Genomic DNA, 17,389 nt, shown 5'->3' on the forward strand with positions numbered 1-17,389 from the left:
CTACCAATTATAGGAAAATGAAAATCCAAAAGGGCATAATTTAGGCCAAAACAGTCAGTTTGGAAAAATTTAGCTATAGACCGTGCTTTTGGATATTTTAGCCTTAAATTTGCTATTTTGACTCATTTGCTACAATTTGAAGTTTAGTGAATAAAGTGTCTAGCTGTAAAATAGTTAAGGCATATAATTGATTTAAATGAAAAAAACGATGCAAAAAAATGGTGGTCAAATACAAGGGATCATACAACTGCAAGTCACGTAACCCAGGTCAAAAGCTCTACAAAACGATTCAAAAGTACAAAACGATTATCCAAAACTAAAACGAAAGAGGTAGCGAGTGTGCGAAATACAAAAACCAAGCACTACACTTAACTTGGAAAAACAATACAACATTGTTCAGTCCTCATCTTTCGCAAAGTGATTTTTTTTTTTTATATACCAAATTGGGATGACTATTGAGGTGTAAGTTATTCCATGGTTTCTGCACATGAACTAAAATGTTACAACTTGCAGAAACTAAACCCCCCCAAAAAAGATAAGATTTGTTCTTGCATTTATACACTATAACGCACTAAGGCAGAATCATCAGGATGTGAAGTCTCATAACAATTGTGCCAGTGACCCACCTGTGTTAAAGCAGGGAGATTCACAAAACGCTAGTCAAACTCAAACATTTAAGAAGGCAGTTTGAGAGCACTTTATTGTATAGCAAACAGAACCAGCATCAAAGCAGATTATACAAAGGGGACAAAAGCTATCCCTGCAGGCAGATAATCTCTATTCTATCTGCAAATCCCACTAAGAATTAACTTAATGAAAAGGCAGTTAGCAGGGCCACAATTTTGGCTCAAAACAACCCTGTATAATTATGTTTCATTATCTCCATACAGTCCATACTTCGTCCTTCCAACTTCCTAGTCACCAAAAGGGTTAAACCCCATTGAAGATTCTGTGCAAGCAACATGTTTACCAACAATTTGCAGCCTGAGGTCTGTTTTACTCCTTTGAAGTCCTCTGTTGTGTATACATTCAGCATATTTTAAGGAATGCGTATGCACTAAAGGGCATTGCAGGACTTCTTAACTAAATACAGGCCTGGTGGGACGTGTGTACAAAAACATTTGTATCCACTAGATTATAAAAGCTCAACCCCACTAAAATAATCACCTTCTCGTCTATGCTTCCCACATCCATGCAGTCATCCCCGGTGGGCGACAATCGTTTCTTCCTCCTCTCCTGTGGAGTCATGTGCTTTGTTTTGCACTGCCGCTTTCCAGAGGGTTTCTCGTGGTCGTTGTAATCCTCCGGCAGTGCAGTGACTTGAAGACCCCCCTCTTCATGTGCGCATTGCACGTACGCCTTGCGGCCCTCTCTGATCTTCTGCTGCTTGGCAGCTAACCTGGGGGCTGTGGTGGAGCTTGGCAGGCTATGTCGTTTGCTGCCTGGGCAGCTGGATGAAAAACCTTTTGCGTGCAGAGTTGTAGAGATGTCTGAATGAGAGGCAAGAAAAAAAAAAAAAAAAAGAAGAGCAGAGAGGAAAAAAAAAAAGTTAAATGCTGCACAGCTGGAAAAAACAACCCAGAAATGAATATGAATTCAACAAGCCTTGGCCAACTTTGCTATTCCCATCACATTAATAATTAATCAGCAATTATCTCACTTCCAAAAGCATAAATAAATATATATTAGATCAGACAGATCCCTGCAGGCAGCAACATACCTTCTTCAGGACAGCTATTTTTAACGCCCTCTGCGAAGCTTGGGTATTTGCCTTCAGATTTTGCCCTGATTGGCTGCTGTTCCTCTAAGCTTTTTAGCTTTATTTCAGTCTCTGTGGTCTCTGGAGTCTCCTTTCTGCATTGCTGACCCAGCTCCCTTAAGTGCTGCAGGTGGCGTTGTTTTTTGGGATGGAGTCCTGTTAATTCGATGCACACCTTCAGGTTGGTGACTTCATTACACTGAGGCTCCTGAAGTCCCTTTATGGAAATCTCAGTCACATCTTTGTCAGACCAATCATCTGGCGAGAAAAAAAAAAAAGAAAAAAAAAAAACCACACAAAAAAAAATTAATCAATGATTCACATGGGTGAGAAAAAAATAAATGTAAAAAAAAATCATGCTGATTTAGAAACAAAAGGGGAGAAAAAAAAATAATGAATGCACTTTTATGAAGATTTCCTGAAGTAGGTTTACATTAGCATGGGCTATATATGTTAGTTGGTCCAGGGGAAGAAGCCATGATTTTGATATTTAATTTAGATTTGCATTTCAGGATCAAAGCACTTAAAATAGGAGCATTTGTCACAGAAACAGACATTGCCAGAATATCCTCAGTTTTTGCCATGATCAATATGACTCAATTTTAAGCAGCCAATCAGGAAGGCCCAGTCAAGTGCATGATCAGAAATGTTCTAAGCAAAAGAGACAACTGCTGAAAGTACAATTGTGCTAAAGATCATTAACCCTGTTCCACACTTCGGTTTATTATGCTATATTGCCCAGGTACAAACATTCCAACGTGTCTGATCAACTCATCTTTCCTACCAGACTATTTTGTTTCCTACACCATCTCTCTTAGCGGGTGTTCTGTCCGTCCACCGACGCATGTCTTCACGTTCCTCTGCTTCACCATACTCCTGCCCTATTTAGTGGTTTATTTTTCTCATATTAACCCCTGCCTTGTGATTCGGACACCCCATATCGACCGGTGGTGCGGTTACCGTGGAGGAGGGATGTTGACACAGGTTTCTATGTGAATTAAACATGCCAAGTATCATCCCATTCATCTTGTCCTGTCTGATATAGGTCTATACACCTTTTGTTTTATTTCTAACGCCACCACTTAATGTCATGTAAAAAACTTGCTCAGTACTTCCAGTGCAACTGCCTGCTAAATTTATATACAAGCACACATTATGCATACATACATACATACACACAAACACACAGATGAAAGGATTTTAGATCAATAAAGCACATATAAATAAGAAAAAAGCTAGATGTCGCATTTATTGTAAAAATTGGATTGTGTTACCCAAAGTAAATTTATGTCAGAGATGTTAAAAGCAAGGGGCAATATCTATATATATATTAGAGCATAAATGGAGCACATCTGCAGCAAAGTGCTAATAGTACATCAACAGGCAAGAACATGTCATTGTTTTCCATGGCGGTAGCTCCACAGTAAAACATTTCCCCAGAAATGTTGCAAGTTCGGCCACAGTACATATGTGAAACCTTTAAAACCTAAAACCGATATTCATTCTTCTCTACACACGGATAGGTCTGCTTACCAATCTTTCTTCTTTTCGTCTTTGCCTCTTCCAGAGATGGTTCTTCACAGGTGGAACTGCGCTGGGTTTCCTCTGCTTGGGACTTGCAGGGTAGCTTCCTCTTCAGCCCCACAAACTGCCCCTCGCTGCAGCTGTCTGTCACAATCTCTGGTTTCTGCTTGGCAGCTTCATATGAAGCCGTCCTCTCCAGTCGATTGTCCTCAGAAACCTCTTCCTTTTCTGGGCACTTCAAGGTCGATGCCAACGCTACTTCCTTATTCCTCAAATCAACTGGTGAACAAAATGGGAAAAAAGTTATAACATGATCATTTCCACTTTAAATTAACTAATGACTGTATCATATTTATTGTGAATAGAAAGCCTGGTCCATTTCTTGTGATCATTGTTGGAAAAAGGCTACGATTGAGAAAGCATATCTAAAAGAGACTTATTTAAATGAACAAGAAAATGTTTAACTCACATGAAAGAACCATCAAAACTTATATAAATTACATTAAGATACTTATTTGCGAGTCATGTAACAATTGGAAATTAGACTGTTCACAGGGCTCAAATCCATTGGTTATAGACAGTAGTTTGGGCATGTCTGTTTTCTTCTGATATCAATAAAAATTGCATATTGCTTCTCTGAATTTGAAATCACGGCAGCCAGACTAGACCTATATTTTAATTTATCCATCATCCCACCAGATGTCAAGTCAATACTCGTAGTTTATAGGAGTGATCAGGACAATGATTGAGCTGTAATAAAGGGTTATATCATGAGAACTAACACGCAATGGCCACAAATAGGGTTAATAACCGGTCCAATGAATAGCAGAGCTGTAATGCAGTGTGTGTACTACTACACTCTACTCTGTCTGGGCAATGAAGCAAAAAAACACAAAAAAACACACACACACAAAAAATAACGTTCAAACTCATCTACAACAGGGAAGCCTCAAAAAGGGGCCTGAGGATTTCCACTATCTATCCTTTATCATCTACCCGCATAAATGATATCACGTGACAAGCACAGCTGTGATGCTTACACGCCAGTTGCTTAGATCATTCGATCATTTGATCTCCAAACAATCATATGATTTAAACAGTACATGCATCACATAATCTCTCACTAGTACTAAAAAAAAAAAAAAAAAAGCCCCTAAACCAAACATTTCCACAGAAGCAGAGCCATGGCAACATTTACAAGTTTCCAAGGCAACCAGAAAGGCTTCGCTGCTTCTATCAAAAGGCCCCCCAATTCCCAAACAGGATGAAAGCATGTAAAGCCACTTAAGGACTGTGAGCGAATTTTTATTTTTGATGGTGAGATTTTGGCGCGGCGTAATGTCAAAATAAAAGGACACAGTGCTGAGATGAAGGACAGCGTCTGTGAAAGTGCGATAGTGAAAATGCACGGATATAATCAAGAGGTAAGCATGGTTACGTCACTAGCAACCACGGGCAAAAAGAGAACTCGATAAACGAAAAACTGTTGCCAAAACTTAAATTATTACAACTGGAAGTTACGATGATAGATTCTTAGCTTCCCAAAAAGGCTTAAAATTCAATAGAATAACATTTAATCCATGATAACAAATCAGGACGTATTCAGATGAGCAAATTCTCCTATTCTCCCAAAATCCAGTTATGCAAGTCTCAACGCCAATTTTTTCATATTCCATTTATTTGATAAGGTGCCTTGGGTCTCTAATATGGTATGGTGTGTTAAACACTGCACGATTCACCTACAAATTGAAGTAACAATAACCAAGGTCATATTTATAAAATAACACAAGGTTTCGCCTTTCACTTAAAAGGAACACAATAGATTTAGGAATACAAACATGTTTTCCCAAAACTATAGCTTTTTAACTACCGATTTCAGTGTCCCCGAACTGAGAGGGTTTGTAAGGACTGTCAGCCCTCGTTGGGCTGTGCTCCATCCTGTCACTCCACCTCAGTATGAGATGGAGTGGCAGCCACTAGAGGAATGTTAACCCTGCAATGTAAACATTGCCGTTCCTGAATAAGAGCGATGTTTTCATTTGCATGGTTAAAACTACAGGGACATGGCATCCAGACCACTGCATTGAGATTGTCATAAACACTTACAGATCTTTATCAAAGGGGAAAAAACGGCTTCTAACAATGGGGAAACCCAGTAAGACAGCAGGAATGAGCAAACACGTTTGGATCATAGAGAGCTTTAGTGAACAATACCCAGTTTTCAAGGTAAACCACAAGTCCATGTGACATTTCACCTATAGAAAGGTGTCTAACTGTACCACTCCAGTAGCTTTATATTACCTGGATCTGGGTAATGGCAAGCTAAATAAATCTGAAAGCGGGATGCAGGCTCATGCTGAGCATGTCCAACTAAAATAAAAACTTGGGCAGTCCAAACCGCTGAATACATAGTGAACCATCTCATTTCTCTGCTCTCACCTTCTGGCTGGCTGATGATTGGACATCCCAAAGACATGGCTACGGGCTTGTTTTCTGTAGTGGTCTTCATTTTAACCCACTCCATGTGATTATAGTTCGTATTATCCGTGTGTTCAGAAGCAGGATGGTCGTCTCGTTCTTTCATTTCCAGCTCGGAGAAGCGCATCATGGCACGCTAAAGAGAGAAGGGATATTAACATATATGCAAAAAAATGTAATTTCCTACTGTCTATTCATTTAAAAAATAAATACAAAATAAAATTAATATATATAAAATTAAAAAAATAGGTTTTTTACAACTCCAAAAACACAAGTTTGCATGAGAAAATATAACAGTCTTAAGGCTTAAAAGAAGGGCTCGCCACAGGGAGCCCCAGCTGTTTCCTGACTGTAACTCCAATCTACCTACATCAAAAGTGATGGGAGTTGCAGACCAACAGCTGAGGACATGAGAATCTGAAATGCTTAGAAACAATCAGTATCCCTGACTGTTGGCACAAAACCCCCATGACCATTAGCCACTTGGCTGTGGTCATGAGAAATGAACTTCAATAAAGAGACTCAGTGAAATGCCTATGCATTAGCCAAGAAGTAAAGATGCTCATGTCTGGCCCATTGGTGCACAAATGTGACTAGCAGAATGACATCAGGACTTTACATCATTTATGCAGTAATACAGCTCTTTACCAGAATGTACATGCATGCTAATATGTAAAGCACTAATGTTTAGTTAAAAAAAATAAAACCTATAAAAGAACAGTTAGTGAAACGCCTGATATGAATGAAACAAAAAAAAACAAACATTTAAAACAAAAATGGGCTTGAATTTACTCCCATATAAATCAACAAATTCCATCCAGCATTGTTAAAACTTGCAAATTAAATGCAAAAATACTCATATGCATTGTTACATGCAGACATCACATAATTAAGCATTCTAAATAAAAAATAAATAAAATAAAAAACATACAAAACAAAACAATAATGATGGCCCATTTTGATAATCTTAAATTAAATAGAAACTAAAAAGTGCATAAGAATCTAGTAATAAAAATGTTAAGAACTGACCTCACAGTAAGCAGCAGGTGGACTTAATATACTGTCCTCTTGTAAGCCTTCCATCTAAGTAATTAAAATGGGCACTTAATTGATCATCTGAATAATTGTCCATTTTTAATTCAGCAAACACAGTTTCTTTCTTTTGTTTTAAATTAACAGTGATGGTCTACTTAGGTGACATTTTTTTTCTAGAAAAACACTGTACATAACAAGACTGCAAGGCTTATTTGTCAAACTTAATATATACATGCATAAATATTACCTTAAAGCAAATTAACAGAATTCAGTTATCATGAAGTACAATCAAAAGCTCCCCATCCAATTGAACATTCCCATGGTGTGGATGTACTATATGGCTAGTAATTGGTAATATATGAAACTAGAATTTTGTAAATATATTCCTGAGGCTCAATTTAATTTCCAGACCAAAAAAAAAAAAAAATATGTGTGGTGGTGAATTATACTGAACACTACTAGAGAATCTAGAAGAGAAAGATCATCTTTATACTGTATAGGACAGAATTTGCCTAACCATTGCAAATACGGTATAATTGTCAACTAGCGTGATTTAAACAGAGTCTGCATGGTTAAGTAGCGCTATGATTCCAATGGATATTTGCAGGGCTTTCCAGCTCATTCCTCGAAGGGCCATTAACCTGCCAGAGTTTTAGGATTGCTCTAATTAACATGTAATTAACTTTATGTCCCTAAGCAATATGTTCAGTATTACTCTGAAAACCTGGTATGTCTGAATCTCTCGAGGACTGGAATTGGACAGCCTTGCTTTATGGTCAATTATTTAAGCAAGGCCTTTAGGTCTATTCAGGGACAAACAGAGAAATCCTGAGAGCCGATTTGAAAATGCAGTATATGCGAAGCCACATTTTTAACAATAGTTCCGTGTATAAGAAATGGCGAGATTTCTCGACTAATTCAATTTTCATTGGTAATTGCTGTTCATCTCACCTTGTGTTAATAAGAGTGCTAGGTATGTCTTCTCTATATGCGGTTTGTACAGATACAGGAATTGTATCTAGAGACTATAGACGTGTGTGTGTGCGCTCACAGTGAGCACAGGTTCACTTGCAGGGTTACATCTAGAACCTAGAATGCAATGGCCAGAATTTCTGGAACTGCCAACAGTGTAAGTGTTTGCAAAACATTAATACAAGCATTTGTTTCAACCAAGATCAGTGACATTTATTAACAGGGTGAGTTACTAAAGAGAGAATTGTCAGGAATTAAAAGTGCATTTTAAATGTAAGGCCAAGACAGTCGAACAAAAAAAAAAAAATCATAGCGGACTTGGAGAAAGTTCCCAGTGTGGCTATTTTGGTCTTAAATTTTTAAATCCACTTTAAAGTCTGGTAATTCTCACTTTAGTAATTAACCTTGTGAGTTTTGTGCATTTTACATACCATTCTCTCATCACTACTTTATTCTACTGATGCAACGAAACAGTGCATTTACTTTTTACCATTCAATACAGGTTTGAAATTATTTTAAACACTGACTTCATAAAGATTTCTAAACAACGCACCTGTAAAGCCCTCTGCTCCCGGCTCAGCTGACTAGAGTCCGCATACAATTCTGTGGTCACACATTTTAAGCGATCACCAACGTAGCCAGCAGAATTCGCTATCCTCTTGGTTATGTTGGATGACTTTGTTTTAACAAGTTTGCCATTAATAGTCTCAAATTCCTCAGGATTATCTCTGGCAAGATGCTCACCCATATCGGAATCTGCATGACCATTTGTCATATGAAAAGATGGTGACTTTTCCTTTGGTATGTTAAAAAAGCCAGCTGGAACATCATTGTTCTGACTGGGAGCCAAAAAACGAGGGCACGGCTCAGATGCAGAGCAATCTGTGTTTTGGGTTCCTGAAATATTCTCCTGACGGAAGGGGAAAACAGGTGAATTCTGAGAGAGTCTGGACCCTTGAAAGGGTTCATGGAAGTCGTTATTTCGTGTAGCCTCCTCCCTGTGTTGTGATACCTGCTCTGGTTTCTGTACAGCAAGTTCATTCATCATGTGTTTGTCAGGAACAAAACCTTTAATTACCATAATAGTGTCACATTTTGAATCCCTGTCCACATTAGAGCACAGTTTGTCAGCTTTTGAAGAATGTTTGTTTGTCGATGCAGAGTTCTGGTGGGTCTTCAATGCTTTCTCTGCAGTAACGTCAAAATTCATCTTTGGTGTTGAATTAGAAATGTCCAACAGTCTGCTTCGGCCAATAGAATCTTCATACCTAGCTCTTTCATTTGATCTAGGCCTTCTCTCCCCTTTCTCATCTTTACTCATTTCTAAACTTGAAGGAGGCAACAATATTGGATGGACCATGGCCATGGTGTCTTGATAGGTCATGTAATCCCTGTTTGGCGGTATACTATAAGGGATCCCAGGTTTGGGAGCCATAGGTCCAGGAAAAAGACTGCTATTGGGCAATAAGACCGGGTGTGGATAGACAGGAGTTTTGCTGTGCATGTGTAAATGCGGTAACGCTAGGCTTTCGGGAACCTGGTATGGGATGAAACTGCTTGAGTATGCCAAAGGAGTTGTGCAAAATGTGTCAGACTGAGGTAAATACACAGGTGCAGGAGGCAGACTGCTTTCACTCATTTTTATAGTGGATTCTGGAAGTGAGGATATAGCTACCTTGCTACTCTTAGTAGGAGTACTCACGGGTGGGGCTGATTGCTGCATAGCCGATTTATTACTGTCCGGGGATTTCTGGATTTCACCATTTGCATTTGGAGCTGGAGAAGCAGATGCTGGACGCCCAACATTAGAGAAACTTCCTGAAGTGCTAGTGACTACTGCATCTGAGCTTGAGCTTCCCATGCGAGGACATGAGGAGCTCCTCTGTTGTGGAATTACCTTTTCCAAGGCTTTATTTTTAAGTGGCATCATGATACTACTATTCTCGTCATTATTGCTCATAGCTGGAATTACCCAGGATGAAGATACAGTGCTTATAATTTCAGGTCTGAACATGGCACTGCCATTGCCAGACGGTGAAATAGAATCTTTCTGAATATCTCGGTTTGAAAGTCCAAGATTGCCAACAGACCGAGCCTGGAGCAACATTGCGGACATATTGTCTAAACCATCCACCTTAGGCAGTTCTCCGTCACCAAGTTTGGATGATAAGTCTAGGGGCTTTTCCCTTTCCTCTTTGTGAGGAGTTTGTTTTTCTACCAAGCCAGGGGACTTGCTTTCTTTTCTCTCTCGATTACTCTTTTTTGAGGGACCTTGAGTTTGATTAGTTTCCATTTCATGATTCTTATGAACCTTTGTGTTGGAAAGCCTCAGCGATGTGAAGTCACTGCTCATGTTTGTGTGAGGTTTAGAGTAAGAAACAGATGTGGGCGGTGTGGAAATCTTGACGAAGGATCCTTGATAATCTGGATAGCCATTCTCAACTTGATGGACAGGGTGGTGTAGCCTTGGAGATGGCCTCTGAGACTGTGCCATCAGCAGACTGGCTTCTGGAGACATACTGCTGGGAATGGATTTTGTACACGGCCCTCTAGGCTGTTTACTGTTGTGATGGTGGTTATATGTATGAGAATCAACAGCGGTAACAGGATTTACTGCCATTTTCCACGGCATCGTTTTTTCTAGACAGTGAACCGAAGTAGGAATTGCGGTGGCTGCAGAGGGTGCAGGAATCCTCATGGGTGGTGGGAGAGTTGATGGAATGTGAGGGGAAACATAGTGGGTTTGTGGGAGGTATACAAAACGTTCACCATTTGGACACATGGGCGAATAGGCCAAGTGTTGGGGTAAACTGTATGCAGATTGCTGAGGTAGAAATGCCTTATACATGTTCAAAGAATACTTATTTGGTGAATCGATGAAAGGATACATGGCTGGGGAAGTGCTATCCATGTAGTGATGCACCCATGGTATTCTTAAATAATTAGCACCGTTAACACTTAGTGGATTTTGCTTGTCACTGGTTGTCCTGTCCAAAACTAGTGCTTCACTTGTAGGGACAGATGTCTTTTGTAGTCCTGGTGGAGCTTTGAACAAGGAATTAAATCCATTGGTCTGCTTGCCAGACATCTGGGAGTTATCCATAGTTTCAGCAGCATTTGGTTTGAACTGCATATCAGAGTTCCTGTCAGGAGCATAGCCAAGTCCAGGTATAGCACTTGACTGTTCCCGAATCTTCTCTGTGCCCAGGCCACATAAACTGGAATAGACCATGCCAGCTGGAACTCTCAGTCCATCCTGCATAAGTCCTGCTCGGTCCATAGAAAGAGCAGCCAAGCTGTCAATGCGATGCACTGCAGCTGCGTCCACCTTTGTAAAAACAAAACAGGAAAGTAAATAATATGGCAAGAAATAAAACAAAACTAAACCCACACTAAATTCACTTATGGTAGACTGAACAGGCTGTCTTGTCTTACTGAAACACAAAGTTATACAATAAAAAAACAAACAAACAAAAAAACCTTTTGCACTGAAAGATGACTTTCATAACGCAAGTCACTTGTCTCAATATATGCTCACAGTAAGAGCTTGAAGATATCTGGTCTTGCTGGTTCAAAGATAGCTAGCTACTCAGGACAAAAATGTTTGTTCGTAGAATCCAGGATATCAGCTACAGTAAATGAAAACTCTTGTATGCTCTGTTTCTCAATAGCTGCAGGGGGAGGCGGGTTAAAAACTATACGCAGGGCCAGTTCAAAGGCTTTTACCTCCCTGCATAAAAATATGTTTTCCGCTTCCCCGGGTATCTCTCTTCTCTGTTAAGTTTCTTATTCTGTATCCAGCACTCAGAGGTGCTAGATCGCAAGGGCCAGCACAATCTTTCCCATCAGTAATGGGCGCTGGGCCAGTCATGGAAATTATTGAAGCTGAAACCCCCCCCACCCATTTGGCTGAATCCAGCAGCAACACCAGCCTCAACCAAATGCATACAAAATTAGAATTCCACCTGCTGGACTTCAACTCCTATAATACATTGCCAAGCTTTGACAGAAATAAAGCTGCCTATCACTCAGTACCTTGTAGGTCACCCATCAACAGATAACAAAACTCAGTTTAAATACAAAATGTTTTTTTGCTATTATTCATGCTTCACATGGAGAGTAAACAACAACTTCGGGAATAAACTGCATTTGCAGCTAGACAGCCTCAATTAAAATATATGGCTAATAATGACATGTTCACACAAATCTTTAACTAGTTTTAAAAGGACAGAGTGCTCTATGGTGGAAGCCAATAATTAAATAACCCTCTCTGGCATTTGTACTTTGTAGCAAAAAGCTCTGCTATTCCATAATCTACATTAGGTGGAAAATGAATGAAAAAAGCACCTTTAAAAAGCACTAACCCATTATTATATCTGTAATTTTGAGTTAGAAATAAAAAGGAACAAGAAAGAACATGTGAGTATGCCTACTTATGGTATGGCAAAAATAGATAGGAAGGTGGAAGTTAAAAGAAAAAGAAAAAAATAAAGGAAAAAGGATACAAACATATCCACCTTGCTCTCTCTATACAAACCCAATTTTTCGATCTAGATCTATCCATCTTTTTCTCTCTATATACAATCTTTACAGTTTGAGGGAGGTGTAAAATGTATGATCCGACTCAATAGTCCCACTTGTAAAATCTGGATTAACTGTCAATTATTACATACAAGTGGTAATTTATTTCACTTCCTTCCATATAAATACAGACCCAAAGCTTTATGATGAGAAAGAAAGGGGATAAAAGCACTTGGTTAAACAGTTCTGACATGCAGAAGACACATCCACTGCTGAAGCTGTAGATCTTACCAGACTGTGCGCAAGGTGATCTTCTCTCAACTCCAGTCTCGCTTTCTGAAGGTCGCCATCATTAATTAGAATTTTCCTGGTAAGGGAAGAGAAATTCCAGGGAGTCAACAAAATACCCAGTAAAAGCTCATTTCCTAGGTAATGCAGGCATTCACAACAAAATGTGACATTAATACTACCTGAAAAACTAAAAGATTTTAAAATAAAATGCCTGCATAAACAGGCACAGACCCGAGAGGTTTGCGGTTTAAGCGTTAAAAGAAATCTTGGACGTGCTATCTAAATTAAGTCAAATTTCCTGCACAGGAATTGGGTCTTTTTGGTAAGTCCAGTAAGAACAAACATATACAATGTGTATGCACTTACCAATATCGTTCTCTACTGAAAATCGTTTTGACAATGCCCAATCAATTCTAACAAGGCATAATGATGCCACAAGAATCTCAATTCGTTTTTCTCCTTTTGCAAACTGGGACTTTGTAACTTCCAAATAGCTCAAAGAGTAGCTATGTATTAAATTATGGATTTTTGTGATTTACTTACCATATCAAAATAAAAAAAATAAAAAAGTGTGCCTTAGGAGAGGAGGAAGCTTGATGTATCAAATAACAGAATTTTAAAGGAATTGACACTGCTGTAAAGGATGCATGGTATATGCAATTTGATAGAAATTAAAGAATTAAAAAATAAAAAAAACATCTTTGTTGCGCCAGTGTGAAGCATTTCATGGTCTAATACAGAAGGGGAAACAATTCTAATCACACAATAGATGGAAACTAATACAAAATAACCCCCTTACATATTAATGCTCCATATGCACTATAGTTATTTTTTGTTGTTGGCTTTTTTTATTTTTTTTTTTTTTTTTACAAATAAATGGTTTCAAATCTAGTGATGCATCTTTACTACTGAATGGCCAAATGGGTAGCACTTACACTACCTTGTGTTTCAGGATGACTGTCAAAAACTGAGTGCAGTGTAAAGTTATTTAGACTGGCCAGTCAAACTTTGAGATGAGAAATTATTTCTTGGTAGTGTGCTGGGCCCTTGTGTGGCATAGAAATAATGAAAACCTTCTATATTGGAATGTTGTGAAGGTATGATTCCATGTGTGGGGCTCCTGTTAGCTGATTGATGGAGAAGGTTGAACAGATGCTGTCATTTATATTAATTAGGCCCATTACCTGTCTTCACTGATGCCACACATGCGAACCCTCTCATTGTTCATCCAGCTGTGCACATTCCCATACAGTGGGGTAGCAGAAAGCATGTCACCTCCTTACACAGCGATCTTCCTTGTCTTCAAATGTGTCCCCTGTGCAAAAACAAGAGGGTGTGGGGGCTGGAGTTAGAGCAGTGTAAACAAAGATAGCAGGGGGACAGGGTTAATGCAGCCAGTCTCTCTCTCTCCCCCTCCCAGGAGTAATTAATAATACATGCTGGGTTGAGATCAGTCTGTGCTAAATGATGGGGGAGATTCCCAGTAATAGAAAATACACATGAGGGTTTAATGCAAATTAAGGTCATTTAAAGGTCAAAGCAAATACAACGTGGTAGCTAAACCCATTAACCCTGCCGGTGCTGGAGACATTTAGTGATGTTATAAGAGATCGCTGGCTGTCTCACAGCCCTCTGACTGTAAACAACCGAATACTGCATATAACCCGATATTACAGCGATACCTGTCGGCAGGGAATGTGCATCAATCATCACGGGTCCAGACACTGTCATAGATCGGAGATCCGATCGCAGACAGGCATTTTACCGAATTAACCCCATTACACACTGCCAGCGACACACGTGCTGAATTAACCCGTCACAAACCGGGAATAGCCATGAATTCTGAATAAACCTTTTCCACACCAGGCAGAGCTAGAAATGGCAATTTAGTTACCTACACATTCACTAGGTGGAGCTATAACTGCCGAATTTATCCGACACGCGGAGTTGCGGTCTGGCACAGCCTCGCAGGACCGACCATGGGATCAGGGGCTGCCTCGGGGAACTGTGTGTAGTAATCTAACAATAAGCAAAGAACTGGATCGCAGATACCTCCATACACCGTGATCTGCCAGTCACTACACGCCGTATTACAGCCCCAGTAAAATATATATATATATATATATATATATATATATATATATATATATATATATATTAGATAGAATATATATATCACACACCGCACCCCGTCTGTCACAATAGACAGCCTATAAAACACGGCTATATATTATTTGTGTACATAATCAGACAGGACTCTCACTGTATGTACATATATCGCCATGAATGCCGTACTGATGTAAGGACTGTCCCTTTAAACCCACACGGATAAATCGCGATCCTGTAAAGCGGTTCCCGTCTGGCTGTTAGTGGTAATACAGAGACAGACACACACATCAAGATTAACACTGTCAGCTGGGACTGAAAGGCACAATCTGTGGCTGGATCTGATAAACCGCTCCAATGGTGCATTGTATACTAAAACACTATACAGCTATGTGAGAATACAGAACGCAGCTATCAGTATATGCACTGTACAGCTGGGTATCAGTATACACAGTGCAACTATGTCAATATACAGCATGAAGCGATCAGTATACACAGTACTGTTATATCCCGGGGGAATATCTTTATTGGATTACAAGGTGCTCGCCCTTTATATCACAGGCTGGCACACAGTGGGTACGGTGGTGACAGATTGACGTGTTACAGCTGTCTCGGTGACTCTGGCCCCGCAGATTGGAACGCGATCTCTGCATAAGGGATGCAGACAGTGTATATTGTATAATATCTCATCCATTATATGTGCCAGGCACGGAATGGGGGCAGTGTGTGTGTTTAGTCCCCAAACAAGCAAGACTTACAGATAAAGAACACACATACACCCAACCAGATTTCTACCCCAGGGATTGCCCTTTATAGCAAGAACAGCTTCATTCAGCGATCGGAAAAATACATAGAATCCTCAGCATATACACAATGTATACATCGCGTGCCATGCTATACACAATATATACGCGTCACATAACCACACACCGTGCATACATTAGTCAGCAGAGATTGACTTACACGGTAAAACATTATCTATAACATAATTAATGGTATATATTTATTATACAACACGAATCGCTGTGCATAAACAAATACAAGTATATTACACACCAATAATACAATTTACAAGCAAAGTTCTAAAAGTGGAGCAGTCACCATGGAAACCAACTGGATGTTCTAACTGATTGCTCCACACTTAGAACGCTGCCCGCAGATTCCACTTTTTTTTTTCTCTTCATCACTTTATTCAAGAAATAAGTCTAATGACTCTTTTCAAAACTTCTATTCTGTTTAGTCATCTGTATGGTGGTTGATTTGATATACATTACAGAGTATGCACAGACACGTATACTGGACTGCACCTACTCAATTTATGTATCTTATCAGTGAAACTGAAGATAGAATGTAGAAAGAAATCTTTCCCCAGACAGGAAAACATGATGGAGGTACAGATTGCGATCTGTCTAGCAAGCCCTGCTTTTACACAATGCATGGGCTGTATTTGCACAGCGTGTGTTATGCTAGTTGGCTGTGGGTTGGATGGTGTATGAGATAAATCACACGGATCTAGGCTGGGTGTTCGCAGCACCAGGCAGGTGAAAGGTGACAGACTCTGAAAAGCCCAGCTGCAAATGAAGCTTTTATTTCCTGTCTGAGATCTGTCTCCTCCTTCTAACCTCTCCCTGCCCTACAGACACCCCCAGCCAAGGACAGCCTGGCACATTCTGAATGTCGAGTAAATAAATCTTGCTGACCCAGATATGAGGCAGTCAGTAGCCTGTAAACTTGACTGCCCAGACAAGGCTCCCACTCATTGTGTTAATAAAGGCTGCCATGTGACCATCTCAGCTGCTGCAGAACATATTGGAAAGGACTGTGCCTGGTGGAGGTTAATCACTGGCCTCTTTAAGCAGGGGATTCCATACTTCGCTCTCCAGCTATTACAGCATGTTTAACATATCCCCCTGCAGCCATTGGGAAGCTTTCTAGTGACTGAAAACAAAAATCTCATTCAATTATCTCAGCCAAGATGAAAGAACCCAGATTGTCTGGATTACATATCACCAAAGCAACTTTCCATGTTTATTCTGACCAAACCAGATTATATAGACAAAGGTCTTTAAAGGATACTCAAGACCATTAAATATCTTTTTAAAAATGTAACAATGTACACCAATTTTGGTCAGCCCATGTTTAGTAGATCACTATTTTACTATGATTATAACAATATTTATAACATATACTTTGTATTCATCCTTTTGTCTCCTCATTGTAAAAATGTTGCAACACATTGTGTATGTATCCTTATGCATTGATACACACACACACAGTATTCAATGTACAGATGTGTGCATGATCCCTTTACTCATCTGGTGTTAGTTTCAGGCCCAGTGAACTTTATGGGCAGTAGTGAAGTGAGAAGGAGCCAACACGGTAAATATTTAAGCAATGTTGTGGTGCAGTGTTCTAATTTCAGAATATTTGCATTGTTGAGTTCACCACAGGAATGCACCATTGTGGCGGCCTCACTAAATGCAAAGATTAACACCTTCCACGTGTTGTTCCCAGCACTGCAGTGTGCAAAGTCTGTCACCTAATAAAAACAAACGAATCAGCCATCGCTTGAGAAAATTGGTCGGCGGAATTAATATGCCATTCACGATGGCTTTTAAAATGCTTAGCAAGCTGCAAGAGCATACGCTAATCTTAACAAAAACATTGGGCTTAGAAAAGGAAGTGTACATGTTCTTCTTTTTC

At 39.6% G+C, this 17,389-nt stretch overlaps 1 protein-coding gene across 3 annotated transcripts in view; it reads right to left on the minus strand.

Annotated features, from left to right (window-relative positions):
* BCOR (BCL6 corepressor) overlaps nt 1–17,389 on the minus strand; it is a 132,587-nt gene that overhangs the window by 13,107 nt on the left and 102,091 nt on the right. For 2 of the 3 annotated variants that reach the window (XM_063450108.1, XM_063450107.1), the window contains exons 2-9: nt 13,765–13,895; nt 12,581–12,656; nt 8,322–11,096; nt 6,791–6,844; nt 5,723–5,897; nt 3,293–3,562; nt 1,721–2,017; nt 1,168–1,490 (exon numbers count right to left, since the gene is read on the minus strand). In XM_063450108.1, coding sequence (XP_063306178.1) covers nt 1,168–1,490; nt 1,721–2,017; nt 3,293–3,562; nt 5,723–5,897; nt 6,791–6,844; nt 8,322–11,096; nt 12,581–12,656; nt 13,765–13,850 — 4,056 coding nt within the window. In that variant the 5' untranslated portion in view covers nt 13,851–13,895. The remainder of the gene's footprint in view (nt 1–1,167; nt 1,491–1,720; nt 2,018–3,292; nt 3,563–5,722; nt 5,898–6,790; nt 6,845–8,321; nt 11,097–12,580; nt 12,657–13,764; nt 13,896–17,389) is intronic. The other variant, XM_063450109.1, reaches the window with a different exon arrangement.

The sequence above is a fragment of the Pelobates fuscus genome, chromosome 1, assembly GCF_036172605.1.
Source record: "Pelobates fuscus isolate aPelFus1 chromosome 1, aPelFus1.pri, whole genome shotgun sequence".
In the NCBI taxonomy this organism is placed as follows: Eukaryota; Metazoa; Chordata; class Amphibia; order Anura; family Pelobatidae; genus Pelobates; species Pelobates fuscus.